Below are 25,421 nucleotides of genomic sequence, written 5' to 3'. Positions count from 1 at the left end.
GTTGATAATTATAATCACATCTATGAGTCCATCTATTAAAATAACATAATGACAGGAGAGAAAGAAAGAACTAACATTATTCAATTGTAAGAGCAAAATCCAGAAGAATATTCAATTACAGTAAAGGAAATAAGCAAGAAATATGAAAAATAGCCATCAAAATAAACAAGGATAAAAGGAAGCACCTTCTTGAACCAATGTTCCAAAATATTGAACCAAATATCAATGCACACAATGTAGTAAAGAATAAACGCACAGCATTGTATCGGGGACTTCTCCAATATACAAGCATTTGTTTCCAAAGACAAATCCGAAATTGACTTGTGATATCTTGTGAATATTTGGAATCAAACTTCAAAGGCTCAGAACCAGTGGGTGGAATACTCAAACGCTTAATCAAATCTTCCACTTCCCTATAGATAATCTTGTATGAAGTCAGCTTTCTATTTTAAAATGATCATTCTAATATAAGAATAAGCGATCAAATGAGGAACTGCTCTTGATCATTGCTTGAAAAGGTAAAGACAATGTTAGCTACTCTAACCTGTGTTGATCAGAGTGTTTGTATATATCTGCAAAGTCTACACCAATTCGTAGCTCAGAAGCTGTTGTAGTGATCTCAAGCATCCAGGTTGCTGGATTATAACCATCAGGAATGGGAGGGACACCATGAATTCCCTGTAAAAGGAAACAAACCCAGAGGCTGAATCACTTATTCAAGGGCAAAGCAACTAAATAAGTTGCCACCCAACTCTTCTCCATCAGGAATTATAAAATATAATTCGATTTACCAAAAAAAAGAATTATAAACTATGATTCTTAACACTGCATCCATAGGATAGTAATAGGCCAGAGAAATTTAAATTTGAAATTAGGAAAACCTATAGCAGCTAATAAAAATAAAATTTTTTGATGAATTACTTATCAGTACCAATGGGGGTTTCATAAGAACATTCTAAAATTTGATAACTGTTGTGGAAAACCCAGAAATACAGATTTGAATGGCACACAAAAAACAAAATAAAAAACAGAGATAAAGTAAACAAAGAGGACACACAGATTTACGCGGTTCGGCTTACAGCCTATGTCCACGGGTGAAGGAGCAGAATCCACTATGAAATCAACAATGGAGAAGAATACAGAGCTGTGCACTCACAACCTCACTCACAGAAAACCCTAAACCCCAAGCACACCCAAAGTCTCTCAACTTCTCTCACAAGAAAAAGACAAAAACAAAAAATGTATGCGAGAGAGAAAATCCCCAAAATACATAACTCTTCGTATTCAGTTCAGACCCATAAGCTAAAAATGGACCGTACTGCCATGGGGGCTCTGCCCCCCACACCGCCCAATGGTGGTTAGTGGTAGGCTACAGGCTACACTTCCACCACAAATCACTATGAAATTTTGCCTTTGGGTTTTCTCAACTTAATTCGGAGCGGATTCATGAAGCGGGTTGTGACAAAGAATTCAAGGCACAACCATAACAATAACAACTACTTGCAACAACAGAGATATAATTATATGAACTTATATCTGTTCCAATAAGTTTGGCAGCAAATAAAATGCTATTTTAAAGATTAGGTGGTAAGGAAAATAAAAAGATGTACAATATAGACAATGAACAACAAAACATGACTTTGTTACAAAGTTGTACAAACATACAAAATTGCAATGAGGGCGCACCATACATTTCTTCTTAGTTGAACCCCAATCTAGATAAGCCACCAGCCATAGCATTCATGTGTGCCTTCATGCAAGACAAGAGGAAAACAAGTGGCTAGCTTTAATGTGGACAACTGTAGAGATGTAGAGTAATAACTAGTGCTGCTATTTTATTTATTGTGGTCCCCACTACTGTTGTTACTTAGTTCTTTTTATATTTGTTGTTAGGCTGTTGTTAGCAATGTTAGTTTATTAGTTATTTGCTTATATAAGCAGTAGGGGCTTTAATGTAATTTCCATCTTACTTTTTGATGTTATTATAAATAGATGAGTGGGGCGGCAGCTAAGGCCTATCACTCCTTTCTCTCATCTTTCTCTTCTCTCTTCTTTCTTCTTCTTCTTCTTCTTCAGTATTTTTTTTTCTTCTTAATCTGCATCAAGAATTGGACTGATTACAGTCCGGATTTGTCTACTTGGTATCAGAGCCAATCTAGGGCTTCTCATGTGTGTCTAATCCAGCCGACCACATGAGAATTTCCTAGGGCTGGAAGTTTAGCAATAACTGTTCATCGGCTGATTCTTGGAGGTTACCAGAAGGTTTTAGCAGCTGTCCAAAGGCTTGTAGAGGCTTGGAGAGTGTTTTTTGGTAATCAGGAAGAATCAGAGAAGGATAAAAGGATCAAGATTAGGGTTCAGACCAAGATTGGAGGTGGAAATCAGAGTTTTCTAGGTATGTTTTTATCTTTTCTTGAGACCAGCATCAGTCGGAGATAGGTTGGACTTATCTAGAAGGAGCAGCTGAGCTTCCCTTATTTTCTCAGAGTTTTACTAGGGTTTGTTCTTAACCCTTCGACCAGACTTGGCTGTGAACCTATTTGGAAGGTGCGGCTGAGAATTGTTTTCTGTTCTCACAAAGATTTCTCCAAGTTTTCCTTAACCTCACGATCAGACCTGATCTTTATCACTTTTTGGGTGATTCCTAAATCTGTTTCAGCATTTCAGATTGTTCTCTAAGTGAATTCTAGATTTGTTTCAGCTTCTAAACCTGTTTTTGGGGGAATCCCTTTGCTGAGAACTGGTTTCTCTTGATAAACCTATTACAGAAATGGCAGGAGCTGAGTTTAAGACTCAAGGGGAAGGGGTTTTGGGGGCTGGAAATGTGGGAGAAAACAATTTTCAGATCACTACTGTTAAATTTGATGGTTCTAACTACTTGGAATGGGCTCAGTCAGCCATGATGGCGATTGGGGGCAAAGGGAAGTTAGGTTATGTGAATGGAGATGTAAAAACACTAGCCAAGGAAGACCCTTCATATGCCAAATGGGTTCAAGAGAACTATTTGGTCATGACTTGGCTATGTAACTCTATGTAGCCTCATATTAGCCGCAATTATTTGTGGGTAAAAACAGCTAAGGAAATTTGGAAAGTGATGAAGGAAACCTACTCTCAGCCTCTCAATGTTGCTAGGGCCTATGAACTGAAATGTGAAGTAAATAATCTCAAACAAGGGGAGAAGCAGATTTCAGTTTACTTTTCCACTTTGAAATCCTTATGGCATGAAATTGATCATCTAGAAACTATTGAGTGGGAAAGTCAGAAGGATGCACAAACCTATAGAAAACAAGCTGAGACCAATAGGGTTTTTGAATTTCTAGCTGGTCTGAATTCAGAGTATGATATTGTGAGACAACAATTACTCACAAGGGAGAGTGTAACCTTATCTCAAGCCTATTCTTTAGTGCATAGTGAGGAAAGTAAGAGGAAGGTTATGTTGCAGTTTCAGCCTATGGAATCAGTCCTGACAGCCATAAAATCGAAATTTGGGGGTGACAAGGAAAGGGACACAAAGAAGGAGGATAAGAATGACCTAGTTTGTGACCACTGTAAGAAGCCGAAGCACACCAAGGACACTTGTTGGAAATTATATCCTCATTTAATGCCAGCAAATATCAGAAATAAAGGGGGAATGCCAATGTGGCTATTACTACTGATGGTGTTCCCTCTTCCAACACAAGAGGCACATCCCTAGACACTTTAGCTGCTGTCCGGGCTGCTCTGACTCAGATAGAAAGTGAAGTTGGTACTTCAACTCCCTCATCTCAGCCGCTGATTACATCTGCTACTCCTACTTCGGCATTTGCTCATTCAGGTACATGGGCATCAACATATCATGTTTTAGGCCTAGGTAATAATGGGCCTTGTTGGGTCATAGATTCAGGTGCATTTGACCACATGACAGGCTTATCTTCTTTGTTTACTACTTATTGCTTATCCTGTGACAGAGATAGAGTATCCATTGCTGATGGATCTCTTGTTCCCATCTCTAGGAAGGGAAACATTAGATTATCGGATGCCATCTCCTTGTTCTCAGTTTTGCATGTTCCTAAACTTAGTACTAACCTATTGTCAGTTAGTAGCATCACTAAAAATCAAAATTGTTCAGTAACTTTTTTCCCTGATGGATGTGTTTTTAAGGATCTAGAGACGAGGAAGGTGATTGGGATTAACCGTGAGACGAATGGAACCTACCTAATTGGAGGGTGACATGGGGAAGATAAAGAAGTTGGAAGGTCTTTTGTCTCTCAGCCTGTGAGTCAGATTATACTTTGGCATAATTGGTTGGGTCATTTGTCTTTGATAAAACTCATATTAGATGTTCGTATATGTTCAGATCAGAAGAAAGAGAAGGAGAAGAGAGAGAGAAGGAGAAGAAGAAAGAGAAGAAAAAGAAGGAGAAAAGTCACAACCGAACTAGAGAGAAAAACCCTCTAGTCAGCCCTTCTTTTATTTATACTCTTCTAAGATATACAAGGATTACCATTGTGCCCTCACTTAAGTGAGAGTCACATAAGCTGAGCAGTACATATAAACATAAAAGGACTGTACTACCCTTGTACAACCGACTCTAACACTCTCCCTCAAGCTGATGAGTATATGTCATATAGTCCCAGCTTGTTACATATGTAGTCCACTCTTCCCCGATTCAACCCTTTGGTAAACAAATCTGCCCATTGATTTCTTGTGTTCACATATGCTGTACTTATCACTCCACTAAGCACCTTCTCACGTACAAAGTGGCAATCCACTTCTATGTGCTTCGTCCTTTCGTGAAACACTAGATTAGAGGAGATATGAACTGCAATTTGGTTATCACAGTATAGCTTCATAGGAGTGTCAATCGAGTATCCCATCTCCTCTAGTAGATGCTTCAACCACACCAGTTCGCATGTCGTGTGAGCCATAGCCCTATATTCAGCCTCTGCACTGCTTCTTGCTACCATTGTCTGCTTCTTACTCTTCCATGTCACTAAGTTCCCACCAAGAAAAGTGCAATACTCTGTAGTGGACCTTCTGTTAGATATGGACCCGGCCCAATCAGCATCCATGTATCCCTCTATCTCAATACTTCCTCCACTCTTATACAGCAAACTGCGACCTAGAGCACCCTTCAAATACCTCACAATCCTTAGGACTGCCTCCCAGTGTGGGATTCTAGGATTCTGCATAAATTGACTCACTACACTGACCGCAAATGAGATATCAGGTTGAGTGATGGTTAGGTAATTAAGCTTACCCACCAGCCTTCTGTACCTTCCCGGATCCTCAAACTCCTCACCTGTATCACTACCCAATCTAACATTCAGTTCCATAGGTGTTTCAGTTGGTTTGGCACCCAACAACCCTGTTTCTTCTAGCAAATCAAGAACATATTTCCTCTGGCACAGATTAAGTTCCCACCAAGAAAAGTGCAATACCCTGTAGTGGACCTTCTGTCAGATATGGACCCGGCCCAATCAGCATCCGTGTATCCCTCTATCTCAAGATTTCCTCCACTCTTATACAACAAACTACGACCTAGAGCACCCTTCAAATACCTCACAATCCTTAGGACTGCCTCCCAGTGTGGGATTCTAGGATTCTACATAAATTGACTCACTACACTAACCGCAAATGAGATATCAGGTTGAGTGATGGTTAGGTAATTAAGCTTACCCACCAGCCTTCTGTACCTTCCCGGATCCTCAAACTCCTCACCTGTATCACTACCCAATCTAACATTCAGTTCCATAGGTGTTTCAGTTGGTCCGGCACCCAACAACCCTGTTTCTTCTAGCAAATCAAGAACATATTTCCTCTGGCACAGATTAATACCATTCTTGGACCTTGCAACCTCTATCCCTAGGAAGCATCTTAATTTTCCAAGATCCTTTGTCTGGAAGTGATCATGCAAGTAAGTCTTCAACCTGTCAATTCTTGGTCTGTCACTGCCTATGATAACAATGTCATCTACATTACCAAGAGAATCTTCCCAGCATTTGATTCATAGCTAATACGGAATGGTCAACCTGACACTGTTTCATTCCAAACTTCTTCACCACTTCACTAAATCTCCCAAACCATGCATGAGGAGATTGTTTAAGTCCATAAATAGCCTTCTTAAGTCTACAGAGCTTCTCACCCTCCCCCTGAGCAACAAATCTTGGTGGTTGCTCCATGTACACCTCCTCAAGAAGATCACCATGTAAAAAGGCATTCTTGATGTCAAGCTGAAAAAAGGGCCAATCAAACATAGCAGCAAGAGAAGTCAGAACACAAACTGACCCAATTTTGGCAACCGGAGAGAAGGTGTCTATGTAATCAATACCATACTGTTGTGAATAACCTTTGGCAACTAATCGAGCTTTCAACCGTTCAACACTTCCATCAGATAAGTATTTAACCGTGTGCACCCACTTACAACCGACCACATGCTTACTAGGAGGAAGAGTGGGGAGGTCCCACGTATGAGTACGAGTCAGGGCCGAGAGTTCTTCTTCCATTGCTTGGCGCCACCCTGGAGAATTGAGGGCTTCCTGGACATCCTTGGGAACAGAGACAGAGGATAACATAGAAACAAACTGTCGATGGGAAGCCGAAAGGTGAGATACAAAAACATAATTGGAAATGGGATGGAGAGTGCAACTGCGTTTACCTTTCCGCAAAGCAATAGGAAGATCAAGGTCAGAACTTGGAGTTGGGGCTGGGGTGGGATCAACTACTGGATTTGTCAACAGTGACGAAGCTAGGGGAGGAGCCGATGCCTGACGATGTGTATACACTTGCCGGATAGGTGGTCCTCTCTCAGGTAGCTGCACTGGAGGCAAAGACTAGGTCACAACCGGAACAAGAGGAACAGGATCCTCAACAGGAACTGGAAGAGGGGGTGATGGCAAAAGAGGAGAAGAAGTATCTGACCTGGAGAAGAAAGGAACGGACTCAAAAAACGTAACATCAGAACACACAAAAGAACGCCGAGAACGAGGGTTATAACACTTATACCCTTTTTGAGTCTTGGAATAGCCAAGAAAGACACACTTAGTGGATCTAACATCTAACTTGTCCATTCCAGGCCCAAGATTATGAACGAAACACATGCATCCAAAAACTCTAGGAGTAAGGGGAAAAGGAGACAACGTGGGAAACAAAACAGAGAAAGGGAACTGACCTTCAAGGATAGACATGGGCATGCGGTTAATAATAAAGCAAGATGTAAGTACAACATCACTCCAAAAGGGTTTGGGGACATTCATCTGATGTAAGAGGAACCGAGTAGTTTCCAAAAGGTGACGGTTCTTTCTTTCAACCACCCCATTTTGTTGAGGGGTGTAGGTACATGAGGTTTGATAGATAATGCCATGTTGTTCCAAATATTCTTGAAAGTGTGTGGAAAAATACTCACGGCCATTATCAGAACGAAGAATTTTAATATGTACACCAAATTAATTGCGAATTTCAGCATAAAATTTCTAGAAGATAGAAAACAATTCACTCTTTTCTTTCATAAGGTAAAGCCATGTCATCCTTGAATAATCATCAACAAAAATTACAAAGTACTTGTAACCATTATAAGACACTACTCTGTGTTGGTTCGGCTGATATTTTGCTATCCTCTTGTCTGGGTTGGGTATTAAGTTTTTAGTTAATGGGCCTTAGTTACTGGGCCTATTTTTATTTAGTGTCTTATTTGACTGGGTGTCCCATCACTAATCAGGGGCATCTTGGTCCTTTTATGTAACTTTATGTACTGTTATTATATAAGTGAACAGGGCAGGGCCGGATGATGAACAGTGCCCATTCGAACATTTCTTCCTTTCTCCTCTTTTCTTCCTCTTCTTCTTCTCTGCTCACTTGACAGGTTCAGTTCGGCAAACATGGTATCAGAGCACTAAAACTCGCCTGGTTACAGCAGCTACCTCACACCTCTCTCTTTCTCTCACCTTTCTCTCTATCTTGGTACTGCAAAGAAATCCTAGGTCTGGTCATAGAACCCAGCAGAACCTATATCTAGGGTTTCCCTTAGTTGTAGGGCCCAAGGGGAGTTAGTCCCAGTAGCTGATGCCCTAAGAGACACACAGCAAGTTGTAGCCATTCGGCTAAGTGAGATCTGTGTAGAACAGATCTGGAAGAGAGGACTGATCTCAGCAGTCCTAGAACAGTTTGTGGGTGAGGGTTCAGCCTGCGATAGCAGTGGTTAGCACGTGGTAGAAGCCACAACAGCAAGGTCCAGGTTGCGGCAACAGTGGCTAAACACAGCAGAAGGGTTTCAGTTCGGTGCTTCAGCATTTTGGTGGCAGCTTGCAACAGCAGTAGTTAGAGCAGTACAGCAGAGTGGAACTTGGTATTTCAGTCGTGATACGGACCCTCCGGTCTGAGTTTACAGTGCTGCAAGCTCCACAAGTCTGAAGTGGTTTCATATAACTTGTGTGACAGTTTTTGGTACTCTTGCAAGTCGGAGAAGATGTCTTCCATATCCGGGGAAGTGTCTTCTAGAGATGTTAGGGCTAATGGGAGGTCTCCTAATCTGGAGAACCCAAATCTGCACAGCCTACAGATAACAAATGTGTTGCTAGATGAATACAACTTTAGGGAATGGTCTGTTTCAGCCATGCTCTTTATCACATCCCGGGATCTTACCGGCTACTTGGACGGGCAGAAGAAAGAACCCGAAATAGGGAGTGCTGAATATGCTATTTGGAGAAGAGAGAATGCTACAGTCATGTCCTGGCTGTTAGGTTGAAGGTTTTGTATGTATTGATGGTTCGGCTGATAAGAGTTCTTATTAGCCTGTGTTTGAGTTTAAGTTGTTATGTATTGGGCCTGTGTTAATGGGCCTAAGTCTGTTTAGTGTTTTAAGTTGTCTGGGTGTCCCATCACTAATCAGGGGCATCCCAGTCATTTCATGTAACATTGTACTGTACTTTAATATAAATAATAGTATTGTCGACTGGGTTAGTTCAGTTCGACATTCACAGCATCTCTTGGTCTTCTCCTCTCTTCTACTGCTTCAGCTACAGCACTTCAGCTTTCATGGTATCAGAGCATTAAGCACCTTCTGGTTACAGCCGACGCCATCTCTTCTTTCTTGCTGTCTTTCTTTCCTTTTTCTTTTTTTGGGTTGCTGCCGTGAAACCCTAGGGTTGTAGGAGAACAAAACAAGGTTCGAACCTAGGGTTTCCCTTGGTTGTAGGGCGCAAGGGAAGTAAGATCCAGATGCTGATGTCCTACTAGACTGTTTCTAGTAGATAGTAGCTATTCGGCTACTAAGAGAGGTCTGTATAGGACAGACCTAGTTGAGGACTGATTTCAGCAGTCCTAGAAGTAGCCGTAAGGGGGAGAACTCTCTCTACAGTTGCAGTACTCGAAGCTCAAGTGAAGTCTGCATAGCACAGTTGGGAGAACTCTCTTTACAGTTGCAGTACTCGAAGCTCAAGTGAAGTCTGCATAGCACAGTGGTGGAGAGCCCTTAGTTTCAGGTCGGTTACCAGCCCAGAACACCTCATTTGCTGCTGTAACTGAACTGCTTCAGAACTGTGACAGTCTCGGCAAGTCTGAAACAGTGTTGCGAGCTGTCAGAACCTTCTTCAACTCTGCAACTAGTCTCTCTTTCAGCACTGTGATCACTTCGGCTAGTCTTAAACAGTGCCATCTACACAGAGGCTGCAGTCAAGATGTCTTCAGTATCCGGAGAGGTTTCTTCTAGGGACAACAAACTTGCTGCAAGGTCTTCAAATCTGGAAAACCCTAATCTGCACAGCATGCAGATTACAAGTGTGTTGCTGGATGAGTACAACTTCAGGGAATGATCCGTTTCTGCAATGCTTTTTATTACTTCCCGTGATCTCACAGGATACTTAGATGGGAACAAGAAGGAACCTGAGGTTGGCAGTGCAGAGTATGCTATGTGGCGCAAGGAGAATGCCACAGTTATGTCCTGGTTGCTTGCCTCTATGACTCCTCGGGTTACCAGGACTGTTCATCACTTTCCTACAGCAGCCAAGATTTGGGAAAATGTATCTAAGACCTATGGACAGAAGAAAAACAATGCTAGAATCTACAGATTGAATCAAGACATTGCGGCCTTAAGGCAAGGGGATATGACAGTTGCAACATACTTTGCAACTCTGGAAGGTCTTTGGGAAGAACTTGACCATCACTTGATATTGGATTGGGAAAATGCCAGGGACAAGGAGAGACATGATAAGCAGATTGAAGAGAGCAGAGCCTTTAAGTTCTTGGCTGGCCTGGACCCAGTGTATGAGGGTATAAGGTCACAAATTCTAGGGAGAGATGAATTGCCCGAGTTACACCATGTTTATTATCTGGTGAGGAATGAAGAAGTCAGGAGAAAGGAGATGCAAGTTAACTCTCAGACTCAAGCAACTGAACAATTTGGGGAACATTCAGCCCTGGTCTCCACTAAGGGAAACAGACATCCAGACAAGAAGCACCTTAAGTGCACTCATTGTGGTGGTGAGAGACATGTAAAAGAAAAGTGTTGGGTCCTGTATCCTCATCTGAAGCCAGCTGCATTGAGAAAGGACAAGAAACAACAGAAGGGTCATGCGGCAAGTGGGAATCTTGTCACCAACAACAATGGTGACAACTCACAGAATATACCAACAGTGTTTTCTTCTCCTATGGGGCAGGTTGTTGATTCCTCTGGAGCTGGTGCTTTGGGCTTCACTGCTAGTGAGGTAGAGGTCCTTAGTCGGGCATTAGCCCGTCTAAGGAATAATTCTTTTGCTTCCACCTCTCTTGCCAAATCAGGTACAGTCTCTGCCTTTAGTGCAACTAGCTCTATTGACTCTACTTCTTGGGTTATTGATTCCGGTGCAACTGACCACATGACACATATGTCCTCCTTATTCTCTTCATATCATTTGTTGTCTAGTTAGGATAGGATGAGAGTTGCTGACGGGTCTTTCTCCACCATCTCTGGAAAGGGGATGGTTGACCTAAGCAAGGACCTCTCTCTTAATTCAGTTCTACATGTTTCCAGTCTTACCTCAAATCTTTTGTCTATTTCAAAACTTACCAAAAATTTGAACTGTAGTATAACCTTTTTTCCTACTCATTGTGTCTTTCGGGACAGATTGATGAGGAGAACGATTGGGAGCGGTCATGAGTATGGAGACCTCTACTATTTTGATGCAGACACCGGTTCAGCCTTACAAGCATCTGCTGCTAGTAGTCCGGAGAGTGTGGAGTCAATAGCTAGGTTGCATCTGTGGCATGCTAGGCTAGGTCATTTGTCTTTCTCTTCATTAGAAATGTTGTTTCCCGAATAGTTTAAGGGCATTTCAAGTCAAAGTTTAATTTGTGAAGTATGTCAACTGTCAAAACAATGTAGAACTGTTTATCCAATTTCCAGTAATGAAATTCGAGCTCTTTTTGATTTGGTTCATTCTGATGTTTGGGGCCCTTCACCCATTGTTTCCATTGATGGATTCCGTTACTTTATCAGTTTTATTGACCACTATTCTCGATGCACATGGATCTATCTGTTGAAAGGATGAGATGAAGTACCACAGATAACTATGGCTTTTTGCAAGATGATTGAAACACAGTTTGATAAGAAGATTAAGCAATTCCGGTAAGATAATGCTGCTGAATATTTTGAAAAATCCTTGAACTTATTCATGGAAGATGCTGGCATGTTACATCAATCATCCTGTGCTAATACCCCTCAGCAGAATGGGGTTGCTGAGTGCAAGAATAGACATCTATTGGAGACAGCTCGAGCCTTACTATTCCAGCACAATGTTTCCAAGCAATACTGGTCTCAAGTTGTACTTACTGCATCATATCTAATAAATCGGATGCCATCTAAGGTATTGGGTATGAAAACCCCTTTCTCTGTTTTGTGTCCCACTCTTCTAGACTTTCCTCTCCCTCCACGGGTCTTTGGTTGTATATGTTTCATACATGTGAAGGATCCAAAGAAGATCAAGCTGGATCCTAAGGCTACGAAGGGAATATTTTTGGGGTACTCTCCTACACAAAAGGGGTACAAGTGTTATGATCCTATCTCCAAGAGAAAGTATGTCACCAGAGATGTGGTCTTTTTTGAGTCTCAACCCTATTTTCAGTCTTCTCAAAATCCTCTTCAAGGGGAGACTAGTGGGATGGAAGAAGATTCTCATTCCCCCTCCTTTTTTGTCCCTCTATCTGCCTCGGGCCTTCCATCCTCTTCTGCTACTCCTAATTGTGGCATTCTGGGTCAACCTAGTGAGGCTCCCACTGTGCCAATTACTTCTCCTGATGCTGCAAATGTCCCTGAAGGCTCCAGTAGGCAACAAAAAGAGATACTCACATGCAACAGAAGGAAAAAGGGCCCTCAACCTCATGACAACAACCAATTGGACTCAGATCAATCTATCTCTGCAATCCAAGGTAATTCTGACTTACATACTTCTGAGTTGGATCTTCTTATTGCTCTCCGTAAGCCTATTCGTTCTTGTACCACCCTGCACCCCATTGCTGATTTTGTTTCTTACTCACGTTTATCTCCTGCCTATCACTCCTTTGTGTCTGCTCTTTCCTCTGTACATGTTCCTTCTAGGTACTCAGAGGCAGTGTCTGATCCAAGGTGGAAAGAAGCTATGAATGAAGAGACGAAAGCCCTAATGAAAGCAAGAACTTGGGAATTAGTGGATCTGCCAGAGGGGAAGGGCTAGACTTGTGGCAAAGGGGTTTACTCAAAAAGAAGGAATTGACTACAAAGAAACCTTTGCCCCAGTAGCAAAGCTCAACACAATTCGGGTTCTATTGTCACTAGCAACAAATTTTTCATGGGAACTTCATCAGCTGGATGTGAAGAATGCCTTCCTAAATGGTGATCTTCATGAAGAGGTATTTATGGAACCTCCACCAGGCTATGACTTTGGTAGAAAGGTGTGTAAACTGAGGAAAGCATTATATGGTTTGAAGCAGTCTCCTCGTGCATGGTTTGAGAGGCTTTGTGGGGCCATGAAGAAAGTGGGGTACACTCAGAGTGGTGCAGATCATACCTTGTTCATAAGGAGACAGGATAGCAAACTTACGACACTCATTGTTTATGTGGATGATATGGTGATTACCGGGAATGACTTGGAAGAGATAAAAAAGCTGAAGGAGTTTTTAGCTTCGGAATTTGAGATCAAAGACTTGGGCCATTTAAGATATTTTCTTGGGATTGAAGTTGCTAGGTCAAGAGAAGGAATCTACATATGTCAGCGGAAGTATGTTCTTGACCTCCTAGAGGAAACATGCATGAAGGGGTGTAGGCCAGCAGATACTCCAATAGAACAGAATCATGGCCTACAAGAATCAGTAGGGGAGGACTACTGTAATAGAGAGAGATACCAAAAATTGGTAGGGAAGCTGATATACTTATCTCTTACTCGGCCAGATATTGCTTATGTTGTATATGTTGTCAGTCAATTCATGCACTTTCCAAAGGTCCCTCATATGAAAGCAGTTGAAAGGATTCTCAGGTACTTGAAGACTTGCCCAGGGAAGGGAATTCTATTCAGGAAAAACAATAGATTTGAAATTGAAGCTTATATTGATGCAGATTGGGCTGGTTCTGTTGGAGACAGAAAATCAACTTCAGGATATTGCACATTTGTGGGAGGGAACCTGGTCACATGGCGCAGTAAGAAGCAGAATGTAGTTGCTAGATCGAGTGTGGAAGCAGAATATCGAGCTATGGCTCACGGGGTTGCTGAACTCCTATGGCTCAGGACCCTTCTTAATGAGCTTGGCATTAAAGCTGAGGGTCCTCTCAGACTGTATTGTGACAACAAGGCTGCCATCAACATTGCAAATAACCCTGTGCAACATGACAGGACAAAACATATTGAGATTGATCGACATTTTGTTAGAGAGAGAATAGTCTCGGGAGAACTCTACATTCCTTATACTCCATCTGAGATGCAAATTGCAGATGTATTGACTAAAGGATTGGCTGCAACAAAGTTCATGGACCTTCTTGGCAAGCTAAACATGATTGACATCCATGCATAGCTTGAGGAGGAGCGTTAGGTTGAAGGTTTTGTATGTATTGATGGTTCGGCTGATAAGAGTTCTTATTAGCCTATGTTTGAGTTTAAGTTGTTATGTACTGGGCCTGTGTTAATGGGCCTAAGTCTGTTTAGTGTTTTAAGTTGTCTGGGTGTCCCATCACTAATCAGGGGCATCCCAGTCATTTCATGTAACATTGTACTGTACTTTAATATAAATAATGGTACTGTCGATTGGGTTAGTTCAGTTCGACATTCACAGCATCTCTTGGTCTTCTCCTTTCTTCTACTGCTTCAGCTACAACACTTCAGCTTTCACTGGCTACTTGCTTCAATGACTCCAAGGGTAGCTAGGACCGTTCAACACTTCTCCACAACTGCCAAGATATGGGAAAAGGTGTCTAAGACCTATGGGCAGAAAAAAAATAATGCCCAAATCTATAGACTGAATCAAGATATTGCTGCCCTGAGGCAAGGAGATATGAGTGTTGCAACATACTTTGCTACATTAGAAGGACTATGGGAAGAGCTGGATCACCACCTCATCATTGACTGGGAGAATGCCAGAGACAAGGAGAAACATGACAAACAAGTTGAAGAGGGTAGAGCATTCAAATTTTTGGCTGGCCTATATCCAATATATGAGAACATAAGGTCCCAAATTCTGGGAAGAGATGAGATGCCCGACTTACATCATGTCTACTACCTTGTGAGAAATGAAGAGGTGAGAAGAAAAGAGATGCAAGTTGATGCTCAGACTAAACTAGTTGAACAGTCTATAGAACATTCAACCCTAATTTCTACAAATCAAAAGGGGAACAAGTTCTCTGACAAGAGACACCTGAAGTGTACTCACTGTGGGGGAGAAAAGCATGTGAAAGAGACCTATTGGGTTCTCTATCCTCATCTGAAACCAGCTGCATTGAGGAAAGATAAGAAGCACCAGAAGGGCCAATCTGCAAGTGGGAACCTGGCAGCAAGTCACAGTGATGGAGGTTCCAAACACTCATCCACAGTTGCTTCCTCTTCCATGGGACAGACTACTAGTTCCCAAAGACCTGGGTCAACTGAGATACTTTCTAGGGATTGAAGTTGCTAGATCCAAAGAGGGCATACATCCTTGACCTTCTACAAGAGACAGGCATGTTGGGGTGTAGGCCAGCAGATACTCCAATAGAACCAAACCATGGTCTACAGGAGTCAGTAGGAGAGGATTACCATGATAAGGAAAGATACCAAAAGCTAGTAGGGAAGTTAATTTACCTGTCCCTCACTCGTCTTGACATTGCTTATGCTATTCATGTTGTCAGTCAGTTCATGCACAATCCAAAAATTCCTCATATGAAAGTTGTAGAAAGGATTCTCAGATATTTGAAGCCTTGCCCTGGGAAAGGGATTTTGTTCAGAAAAAATAATAAAATTGAAGTTGAAGGATATACTGATGCAGATTGGGCTGGTTCTGTGGGTGACAGAAAGTCGACTTCAGGATACTGCACCTTTGTTGGAGGAAATTTAGTTACATGGAGAAGTAAAAAACAGAATGTGGTTGCCAGGTCTAGCGTAGAGGCTGAATATCGGGCTATGGCTCATGGTGTTGCGGAACTGTTGTGGCTTAAGATTCTTCTTGGTGAACTGGGAGTGAAGATTGAGTGTCCTCTCTAGTTGTACTGCGACAACAAGGCTGCCATCAACATTGCAAATAACCCAGTGCAACATGATAGAACAAAACATATTGAGATAGACCGTCATTTTGTTAGAGAAAGAATAGTCTCAGGAGAACTCTGCATTCCTTACACTCCCTCAGAGATGCAGATTGTAGATGTCTTAACTAAAGGGGTAACCACAGTGAAATTCTTGGACTTACTTGGCAAGCTAAACATGATTGACATCCATGCTTAGCTTGAGGGGGAGTGTTGGTTCGGCTGATATTTTGTTATCCTCTTGTCTGGGTTGGGCATTAAGTCTCTAGTTAATGGGCCTATTCTTATTTAGTGTCTCATTTGACTGGGTGTCCCATCACTAATCAGGGGCATCCTGGTCCTTTTATGTAACTTTATGTACTGTTATTATATAAGTGAACAGGACCGGATGATGAATAGTGCTCATTCGAACATTTCTTCCTTTCTCCTCTTTTCTTCCTCTTCTTCTTCTCTGCTCACTTGACAGGTTCAGTTCGGCAAACACTCTGTTTGGACCCCAAATGTCCGAATGGACTAAATAAAAAGGACTCGATGTACGACTATCAACTCTAGGACTAAAGGAGACATGATGATGTTTCCCAAACTGACACGACTCACAATTTAAATTAGAAAGACGACGCAACGACGGAACAAGTAACTGAAGAGCTCTAAGAGACGGATGACCAAGTCTGCAGTGCCACCGATGAGGGGAGAGAGATGACTGAAGAGCTATTGTCGAACCACCTCCATCAAGATAATACAACCCACCAGCTTCATGCCCTCCACCAATCTTCATCCCCGTCTTGAGATCCTGAAACACACAAGAGGAAGGGTAAAAAGTTATTGAGCAATTAAGAGACTGAGTCAATTTACTAACAGACATTAGGTTAAAGGGAAACTTGGGAACATATAAAACTGAGGAGAGGGATAATGAGTCAGTGGCAACATTACCAACACCACATATGGCTGATGTAGAGCCATTGGCAAGAGTAAAAGATTGGGATGTGGAGGACGGAGAAATGGATGAAAACACACCTGGAGTTCCAGTCATATGATCGGATGCTCCAGAGTCTATAATCCAATGGGAAGATGTGGATGCCAGACAAGCCGTACCTGTGTGTGCAAGGGTAGTTGTGTTCTGTTGAGATGTACCCTGAATGAACCGCTCATACTCATCCCGTGAAACACTCACCATCTCCTTTCTGGAAGTATCTGTAGATGTAGTGGGGATCTGATCAGTGACTTGAGATTCTTGTCTTGAGCTACCACCATTTACAGCTGCATGATTCGCCCAGGTTGAAGGTGGGCCAGGAGATCGTAGCAAAAGTTGATAGTATGTCCCTCCATACCACAATGAGTACACCTTCTCTGAGTATTACCACGTCCCCTACCACGAGATCCCCCTAAGTCTCGTCCTCCAACACGACCACCACCACGATTATACATTCCACCACCACCACGACCATACATGGGTCCACCACCACTACCACAACCATGCTGACCTCCTCTACCACCACGACCTCCCCCTCTAGTACTTGTAAATGCAGACCTATCTGACATAATGGAAGTCTCTGTGGGTCCAACTGAAATCCTCCGAAGATGAGCAAACACTTCCTCAAGAGAGGGAAGAGCAGATCCACCTAATATCTGTGCCCTTACGGGTTCATACTCAGATTTCAGCCCTACTAAAAATCTGGTCACATCCAACTGCTCTCTTTGTTGTTGCTGAATTTTGACATCAGGTGTAAGAGGATGATAAACATTCAACTCATTTCGTAAATTTCTCATACCGGCATAATAGTCCTCAAGACTCTGATTCCCTTGTTGCAGATTAAACTACTCTTGGTACAGTTGGTAAACCCTAGTAGTGTTATCTTGTCCAGAATATAGTTTCCTTGCATGATCTCAGACTTCTTTGGTTGTATCTAAAAACATGAAGTTCATACTAATTTTGGACTCCATGCTATTCCATAGCCAAGTCATAATTTGAGCATCCTCCTGCTCCCATTCATCATATCCTAGAGAATCAATTGGGGGTTTATCTTCCCTCACATGTTTCACTTTCTTTTTGGCTTTCAGGAAAACTTCAACAGACTTAGCCCAAGGGACATAATTCTCACCATTCAGTTTTATAGAGGTCATCTACTGTTATGGGCCCGCGAATAGGATCTTGTCACGGGTCGGTCCACGGGGAAAACCTCCTGTTTTCCCTTGTTCCTCCCTGCTCTTGATGAACCTATCTTGGCGCCCTAATGGTGATTTGTCCAAGAGATCACCTAACTCTCCTTGCTCTCTTTCTTGACTGAAATTTCCGATCCTTTTTATTGAATAATATCAGCTCCTTAAATAGGAGATTACAAGAGGTAGAATCCTACTTTTAGGAAGACTCCTTGCTAATCTACTACTCTATCCTATTAAACTGATAAGATAAGACTGAACTGATAAGATAAGATAAGACTTCCTTAATCTATCATACTGAACTGATAAGATAAGATAAGATAAGATAAGACTCCCTTAATCTATCCTACTGAACTGATAAGATAAGATAAGACTCCCTACTAATCCATACTACTGAACTGATAAAATAGAACACTGAATAGATAAGACTCCTACTAATCCCTGCTACTGAAAGCAGATAAAATAGGATGAGAACACTAAATTGCTGCTGCTGAGAACACTAAATTATTGTTGCTGCTGCAATAAATTACTGTTGCTGCTACCAGCTCCCACATCATTACTCCCCTCCTGGACTATGAACTTGTCCTCAAGCTCGAATTCAGGATGGGTGTCTTGAAACACAGTCAAAAGGAATCCCAGATAGGTGGAATGATTTTGCCCTCTTGGATCGGGTTCCAATGAAGAGGGTTCATCCTCAGACAGCTGTAGTGAGATACCGAGATTTGACCATGCATAGCTGCATTCTTTGTTGCGGCCAACTGCAGCCTTAAGGTACTTCTGAGATGCCTTGAACTGTAGAGTACAAAGATTGTGAAGGCCAAGCTGGTGCCACTGAACCGCATCATCTGGATCCTCTTCTATTGCCTGCTTTAGTGTGTACAGAGCTCGCTCTTCCACTTCCGTCAAATCATTATGTCCAGTTCCAAACATTGCTGCAAATTCATGCTGAGCCTTGTGAACCATGGCAAGTCCTGCCCATGCTATTCGAAGCTCAATTGTTGCAGAGTCCCCTTCTCTGAGTATTGAAGCCATTTCATTCGCAGCCCATGAAAGTTGTTCAGTGAGATCTCGAGACCTTTCTGCATCCTTGATACGATGAAGCGCAACAGCATATTGAGTTGACATGCAATTAGGCTCTAGTTTTGTTGCCTTCTCCAGGCACTTTCCAGCACTTCTATGATCACCAGCCAAATAGTATGCATTAGCAAGATTCACCCAGATATGTGCAGCCCTAGGATATGATCTGACTGCAGCTAACAAACACTCTTTTGCAACATTTGCAGCCGCAACATGAGGCATACAAGCTCCTTCACCAGCACTTGCCCCAGCACCTGCAACATCTTGAAGATATGCAATCCCAAGATTCTGCAACACCTCGACGACACCGGATTCCTGCTTAATCGGGACATTCTGGGTGTTGCTAACCTGCGCTAGGGAAACGACCTGCTACTCGCCCGACGATTCTGCCACGTCTGGTCAGCGGCCGGATGTGGTTGTAGCCCCTTCCGGGTTCCTTTTCTTGCTGGAAAAGTACAACTCCATCAAGCGCCTTAATTCTCGGACGTCATCCTTGATCTTGCGCACCTCGGTGCTGTTTTCCACGATCTTGAGCTCCAGATCCTGAACCCTAGTCTTCAACTGCTCAAAGTCACCCATGACGCCTTGCTCTGATACCAATTGTTATGGGCCCGCGAATGGGATCTCGTCACGGGTCAGTCCACGAGGAAAACCTCCTGTTTTCCCTTGTTCCTCCCTGCTCTTGATGAACCTATCTTGGCGCCCTAATGGTGATTTGTCCAAGAGATCACCTAACTCTCCTTGCTCTCTTTCTTGACTGAAATTTTTGATCCCCTTTATTGAATAATATCAGCTCCTTAAATAGGAGATTACAAGAGGTAGAATCCTACTTTTAGGAAGACTCCTTGCTAATCTACTACTCTATCCTATTAAACTGATAAGATAAGACTTCCTTAATCTATCCTACTGAACTGATAAGATAAGATAAGATAAGACTCCCTTAATCTATCCTACTGAATGGATAAGATAAGATAAGACTCCCTACTAATCCATACTACTGAACTGATAAAATAGAACACTGAATAGATAAGACTCCTACTAATCCCTGCTACTGAAAGCAGATAAGATAGGATGAGAACACTAAATTGCTGCTTCTGAGAACACTAAATTACTGCTGCTGCTGCCGGCGCCCACATCATCTACACATTCAAATAATCAGAAGGCACCATCACACTTGATTTGTATTCACTGATGTCTCCCATGACTGCACAAAAAAACAGTAATTGTACCACTAAATTGTTACTCTACTGCCCTAATAAATCACCACACTTCACACGAGTGACTGAACACCACTAGGGTTCCTAGTACCAGGTTTCAGCAACAACACTCACAACTATTCACCACTGTTTCAGCAACAATATTCACAACTGTTCACCACTTTTAGCAACAGCACTACTATTGTCGTTTACTGTCAGCACTAGAAACCCTCACAACACACCTCACGAATAATATTTTTCAGTTCTGCAACATATAAAAGAAACTTGCTACATACCACAACTTAGTTCGAAGGTCATGTACCTGTCGAGTAGAGGGTACCAAGTCTGCATTGTCACCATCACAAAACCAGCCCTCTTCGAATTGCGAGTAGAGGATTTTCTACCAACCACACAAAACCACAACGACTGCACTCATTGGAAGCATGGAAACCCCCAAAAGGAGAAAATGACCAGTCCTTTTCTTCCTTTCTAGAAAACTCTCTAAATATCAATGAGAATTCTGCAAAACCCTAGAGAGGAATGCGCAGAATAGAGAGAAAAGAAGACAACTGATCTGAACTGATTATCGTGGCTCTGATACCATGATAAAACTCAAATTAGATGTTCGTATATGTTCAGATCAGAAGAAAGAGAAGGAAAAGTGAGAGAGAAGGAGAAGAAGAAAGAGAAGAAAAAGAAGGAGAAAAGTCACAGCCGAACTAGAGAGAAAAATCAAAAACCCTCTAGTCGGCCCTTCTTTTATTTATACTCTTCTAAGATATACAAGGATTACCATTGTGCCCTCACTTAAGTGAGAGCCACATCAGCTGAGCAGTACATATATAACTAAACATAAAAGGACTGTACTACCCTTGTACAGCCGACTCTAACAGTCTTTTAAGTCTTTAAGGAGTTTGTTTCCTAGTTTGTTTGAGTCAGTTAAGATGTCTAGTTTAAAATGTGAAAGTTGTGAACTTGCAAAGCATTGTAGAACAACCTATTCTTTGAGCAATAAAAGAAGTACTATTCCTTTTGAAATTGTGCACACTGATGTTTGGGGACCATATCATGTCACTGCTATGGGGGGATACCGATACTTTCTACTGTTTGTTGATTACTACACTCATTTTTCATGGGTTTATTTTATCATCTTATGCATTCTCGAGATGAGGTCCCTACTCTGACTCAGAACTTCCATCAAATGGTCCTAACCCAGTTCAGAGTCAAAATCAAGGTTTTCAGATCAGTTAATGCCAAAGAGTATTTTGCAAAATCCTTGACCTCATATTTCCTTGACCATGGGGTTATTCATCCAAGCACTTGTCCCCGCACACCTCAGCAAAATGGAGTTGCTAAGAGAAAGAATAAGCATATATTGGAGGTAGCTAGAAGCATTATGCTAAACTCCAATGTTCCTATACGTTTCTAGGGGAATGCTATCCATACAGTTGTATACCTCATCAACAGGGTTCCTTCTTGGGTCTTAGACATGAAAATTCCATTCAACCTCTTATATCCTAATAAAGACTTGTTCACTATTTCCCTTAAAACCTTTGGATGTACTTGTTTTGTTCAGATTCTTGGACCTCATCATTCTAAGTTTGACCCTAAAGCTTCCAAATGCATGTTTCTTGGGTATGCACAAAATCAAAAGGGATATTGCTACTATGAACCTACTTCTAGGAAACGGTTTGTTTCTATGGATGTGACTTTCTTTGAGAATGTTCCCTACTATCACAAAGTTTCTTCTCAGGGGGAGAGTAGTGAGATGGGTTCACCCACATCAGAAATTCCTTTACCTGTCCTAATCACTAAAGGGGAGTGTAATGAGGAGGGTTGTCAAAAGTGTAGGGAGTTGAGGGTGTTTCATAGGCGGTGGAGACAGGTTGATTTCAGTCCTTAGCAGTCCAGGCCAACTCCAGTTTCCTCTGCGGCTCCAGATCCAGGTACCACAGCTCCCTCACATCCTACTACAAAAGAGATACCTCCCATCACTGAGCCTAATGAGATGCCTCCCATTACTGAGCCTTCACCTCCTTTGGATGATCTTGATCTTCCAATTGTATTTCTCAGTATCAGTATCTGACTTATGACCATTTGTCTCCATCTATAGCACATTGCAGATGATCTTCATCTACAGCACATTGTATTTCTCAGTATCTGACTTATGACCATTTGTCTCCATCCTATAAGTCCTTTTTGGCATCTATCTCTGCCACTCCCATTCCTAGGACAATGCAAGAAGCCTTGTCAATACCAGAGTGGAAGGATGCCATGAAGGTAGAAATGAATGCTCTTCTCAAAAATAATACATGGGAATTAGTTGATCAGCCAAAAGGGAAGAAATCGGTTGGGTGTAGATGGTTGTTTACAGTAAAACATAATGTTGATGGCTCTGTTGAGAAGTATAAGGCCAAATTATTTGCAAAAGGGTTTACACAGGCTTATGGCATAGACTACTTTGAGACTTTTGCACCAGTAGCCAAGATGAACACTATCAGAGTGTTATTGTCCATTGTAACAAATTTCTCATGGCCATTGTTCCAAATGGATGTTAAAAACGCCTTCCTCAATGGTTATCTGCAAGAGGAGGTATACATGGAGTTACCTCCCGAATTCTACAATATAGAAGCGGGGAAGAAGGTATGCCGGTTGAATAAAGCCTTATATGGACTAAAATAGCCACCAAGAGCAAGGTTTGACAGATTTAGACTAGCTCTTGGAAAATTCGGCTATGCCCAAGCCCAATCAGATCACACTCTTTTCATTAAGAAAATAGACTCCTCCTCAACTCTACTTGCTGTTTATGTGGATGATATTGTGGTGATAGGGAGTGATACCCATGAGATTGACTCTCTTAAACAACTGCTTCACAAAGAATTTGAAGTCAAAGACTTGGGAGAACTACGTTATTTCTTGGGTATTGAAATAGCTCGGCCCAAACATGGAATTTTTGTCTCTCAAAGGAAGTATGTTCTTGATCTTCTGGAGGAAATTGGAAAGCTGGGTGTTAAACCAGTTAACACACCCATTGAACAAAACCACAAGATTAGAACTGAAAGTGGGGAGCCCCTTGTCGTTTCTTTCCAAAAGAGAGAGGAGAGAAGAGAGATACGAAGAGAAGGGAAGAGAAAAAGTATTTGAGAGTCAAAAACTGAATCTGGCGGCTCCTAGCTTCCTGTTTGTATTAACATGATGTAAAATAAAAGAAACAGAAATTACAAGCATGCCCCTAGTGGCCCACCCTAATAATAAGAACTTAAGCAAAGAAAAGAACATGTTAACAGCATCCTAGACTGACAAACACCCTAACAATAGAAATAAAAAAACTAATTCTAACAACATTCCCCCTCAAGTTGGGCTGAATATATCTATCATGCCCAACTTGTCACACAACTCATTTTGCCGCAAGTATGGAAGCCCTTTTGTGAGAACATCAGCTAGTTGCTCCTTGGAGCTGACATAAGGAGTACAAATTTATCCCTTCTCCAGTTTTTCTCTTACGAAATTCTTGTCCACTTCAATATGCTTGGTCCTATTGTGTAGGACAGGATTGCTAGCAATATTTATAGCTGCCTTGTTGTCACAGTAAAGAGACATAGGATTGTGAATAATTATCCCAAGTTCCCCTAGAAGATTCTTCAGCCAAAGTACTTCAGCAACCCCATGTGCCATAGCCTTATACTCCGCTTCAGCACTTGACCTTGGAACTACACTTTGTTTTTTGCTTCTCCATGTCATTAGATTTTCTCCCACAAATGTGCAACATCCACTTGTGGACTTTCTATCATCCACAACACCTGCCCAATCAACATCTGTATAGACTTCCACCTTCAGATGATTATGTTTACTGAATAACAACCCTGTTCCTGGATACTTCTTCAAATACCTAAGAATCTTCTCTACTGCCTCCATGTGCGGTCTCTTAGGGGAATGCATAAACTGGCTTAGGACCCCAACTGAATAAGCAATGTCTGGACGTGTCATGGAAAAATAAAGCAACATTCCCACTAACGTTTGAAACTGTTTCACATCTTTTAGAGGTTCACCATCACAGTCACCCAATTTATGATCTACATCCATAGGAGTATTTGTTGGCTTTGCTCCTAACTTGCCTGTGTCTTGTAACAGATCAAGGACATACTTCCTTTGAGAAATAAAGATGCCCCTTTTTGAGCGGGCAACTTCAATTCCGAGTAAGTACTTTAGTGAACCCAGATCTTTCACTTCAAAATTGGAGGCTAGGAACGTCTTCAACCTTTGTATTTCTGAGCTCCAGTTTCCTGTAATGATGATATCATCCACATACACTATCAGTACAACAACCTTTTCCTGACATCTCTTAACAAAGAGAGTGTGATTAGACTGACATTGTTGGAATCCTACTTGCTGGATCACCATATGAAATTTACTGAACCACGCCCTGGGAGATTGTTTTAAACCATAGAGAGACTTTCTTAGCTTGCACACCTTATTTTCACTCCCTTTGGCATAGAACCCTGGGGGTTGAACCATGTACACCTCCTCCTCCAAGTCACCATTTAAGAAGGCATTCTTCATATCCAACTGATGTAATTCCCAATCAAGGTTTGCAGCCAATGATAGAAGAACCCGAATTGAGTTCATCTTAGCTACTGGAGCAAACGTCTCATCATAGTCAAAACCATAGACTTGACTATACCCTTTTGCTACCAACCTTGCTTTGTACCTTTCAACTGTCCCGTCCACCTTGTGTTTCACTACAAACACCCACTTGCACCCTACTGGGTCCTTCCCCCTTGGAAAATCCACCAACTCCCAAGTCTGGTTCTTATGGAGAGCATTAATCTCTTCCTTATAGCATCTGTCCATTTAGGGTATTTTAAAGCCTCTGCAACATTTCCAGGTATAGGTATGTTATCAACTGCAGATAGGAAAGCACGATAAGAGGGGGAAACGTGGTCATAGGAGACATACCAGGTAATGGGGTATTTGGTAGTGCATGACCTAACTCACTTTCTTTGAGCAATAGGAAAGTCAAGGTCATCCACAACTGAAGAGGGAGCTGGGGTATCAACAGGTGGGATAGTACCTAGTTCATTTGGACTTATCTCCTGGGAGTCTGAAGGTGTCAGTTGCTCAGTGTTTGGTGGCTCCACATCTTTGTCACATTGCTGATCTCTACGGCGTGTACGTTGGAAGACACGAAAAGGAGTAGGATCCAAAATAGAAGGAAGAGAGGCTTTAACGGACCTGAACATGCTTCTCCTCTTCCACGCTACTCTCCCCCTAAGGGGAAGCAGGGAAGAATGGTTCAGACTCAA

The 25,421-nt window shown here is 42.0% G+C and overlaps 1 protein-coding gene across 1 annotated transcript in view; it reads right to left on the bottom strand.

Annotated features, from left to right (window-relative positions):
* Positions 1 to 25,421, bottom strand: part of LOC104595019 (ABC transporter G family member 31-like) — a 73,545-nt gene that overhangs the window by 4,445 nt on the left and 43,679 nt on the right. Inside the window, exons 19-20 of the mRNA XM_088897743.1 lie at positions 545 to 678; positions 186 to 413 (exon numbers count right to left, since the gene is read on the bottom strand). Coding sequence (XP_088753869.1) covers positions 186 to 413; positions 545 to 678 — 362 coding nt within the window. The remainder of the gene's footprint in view (positions 1 to 185; positions 414 to 544; positions 679 to 25,421) is intronic.

This window comes from Nelumbo nucifera, chromosome 2, assembly GCF_055504915.1.
Source record: "Nelumbo nucifera cultivar China Antique chromosome 2, China Antique-T2T, whole genome shotgun sequence".
Taxonomy (NCBI): domain Eukaryota; kingdom Viridiplantae; phylum Streptophyta; class Magnoliopsida; order Proteales; family Nelumbonaceae; genus Nelumbo; species Nelumbo nucifera.
Note: the sequence above shows the minus strand (reverse complement) of the source record. Positions and strands in the feature narration are given on the sequence as shown.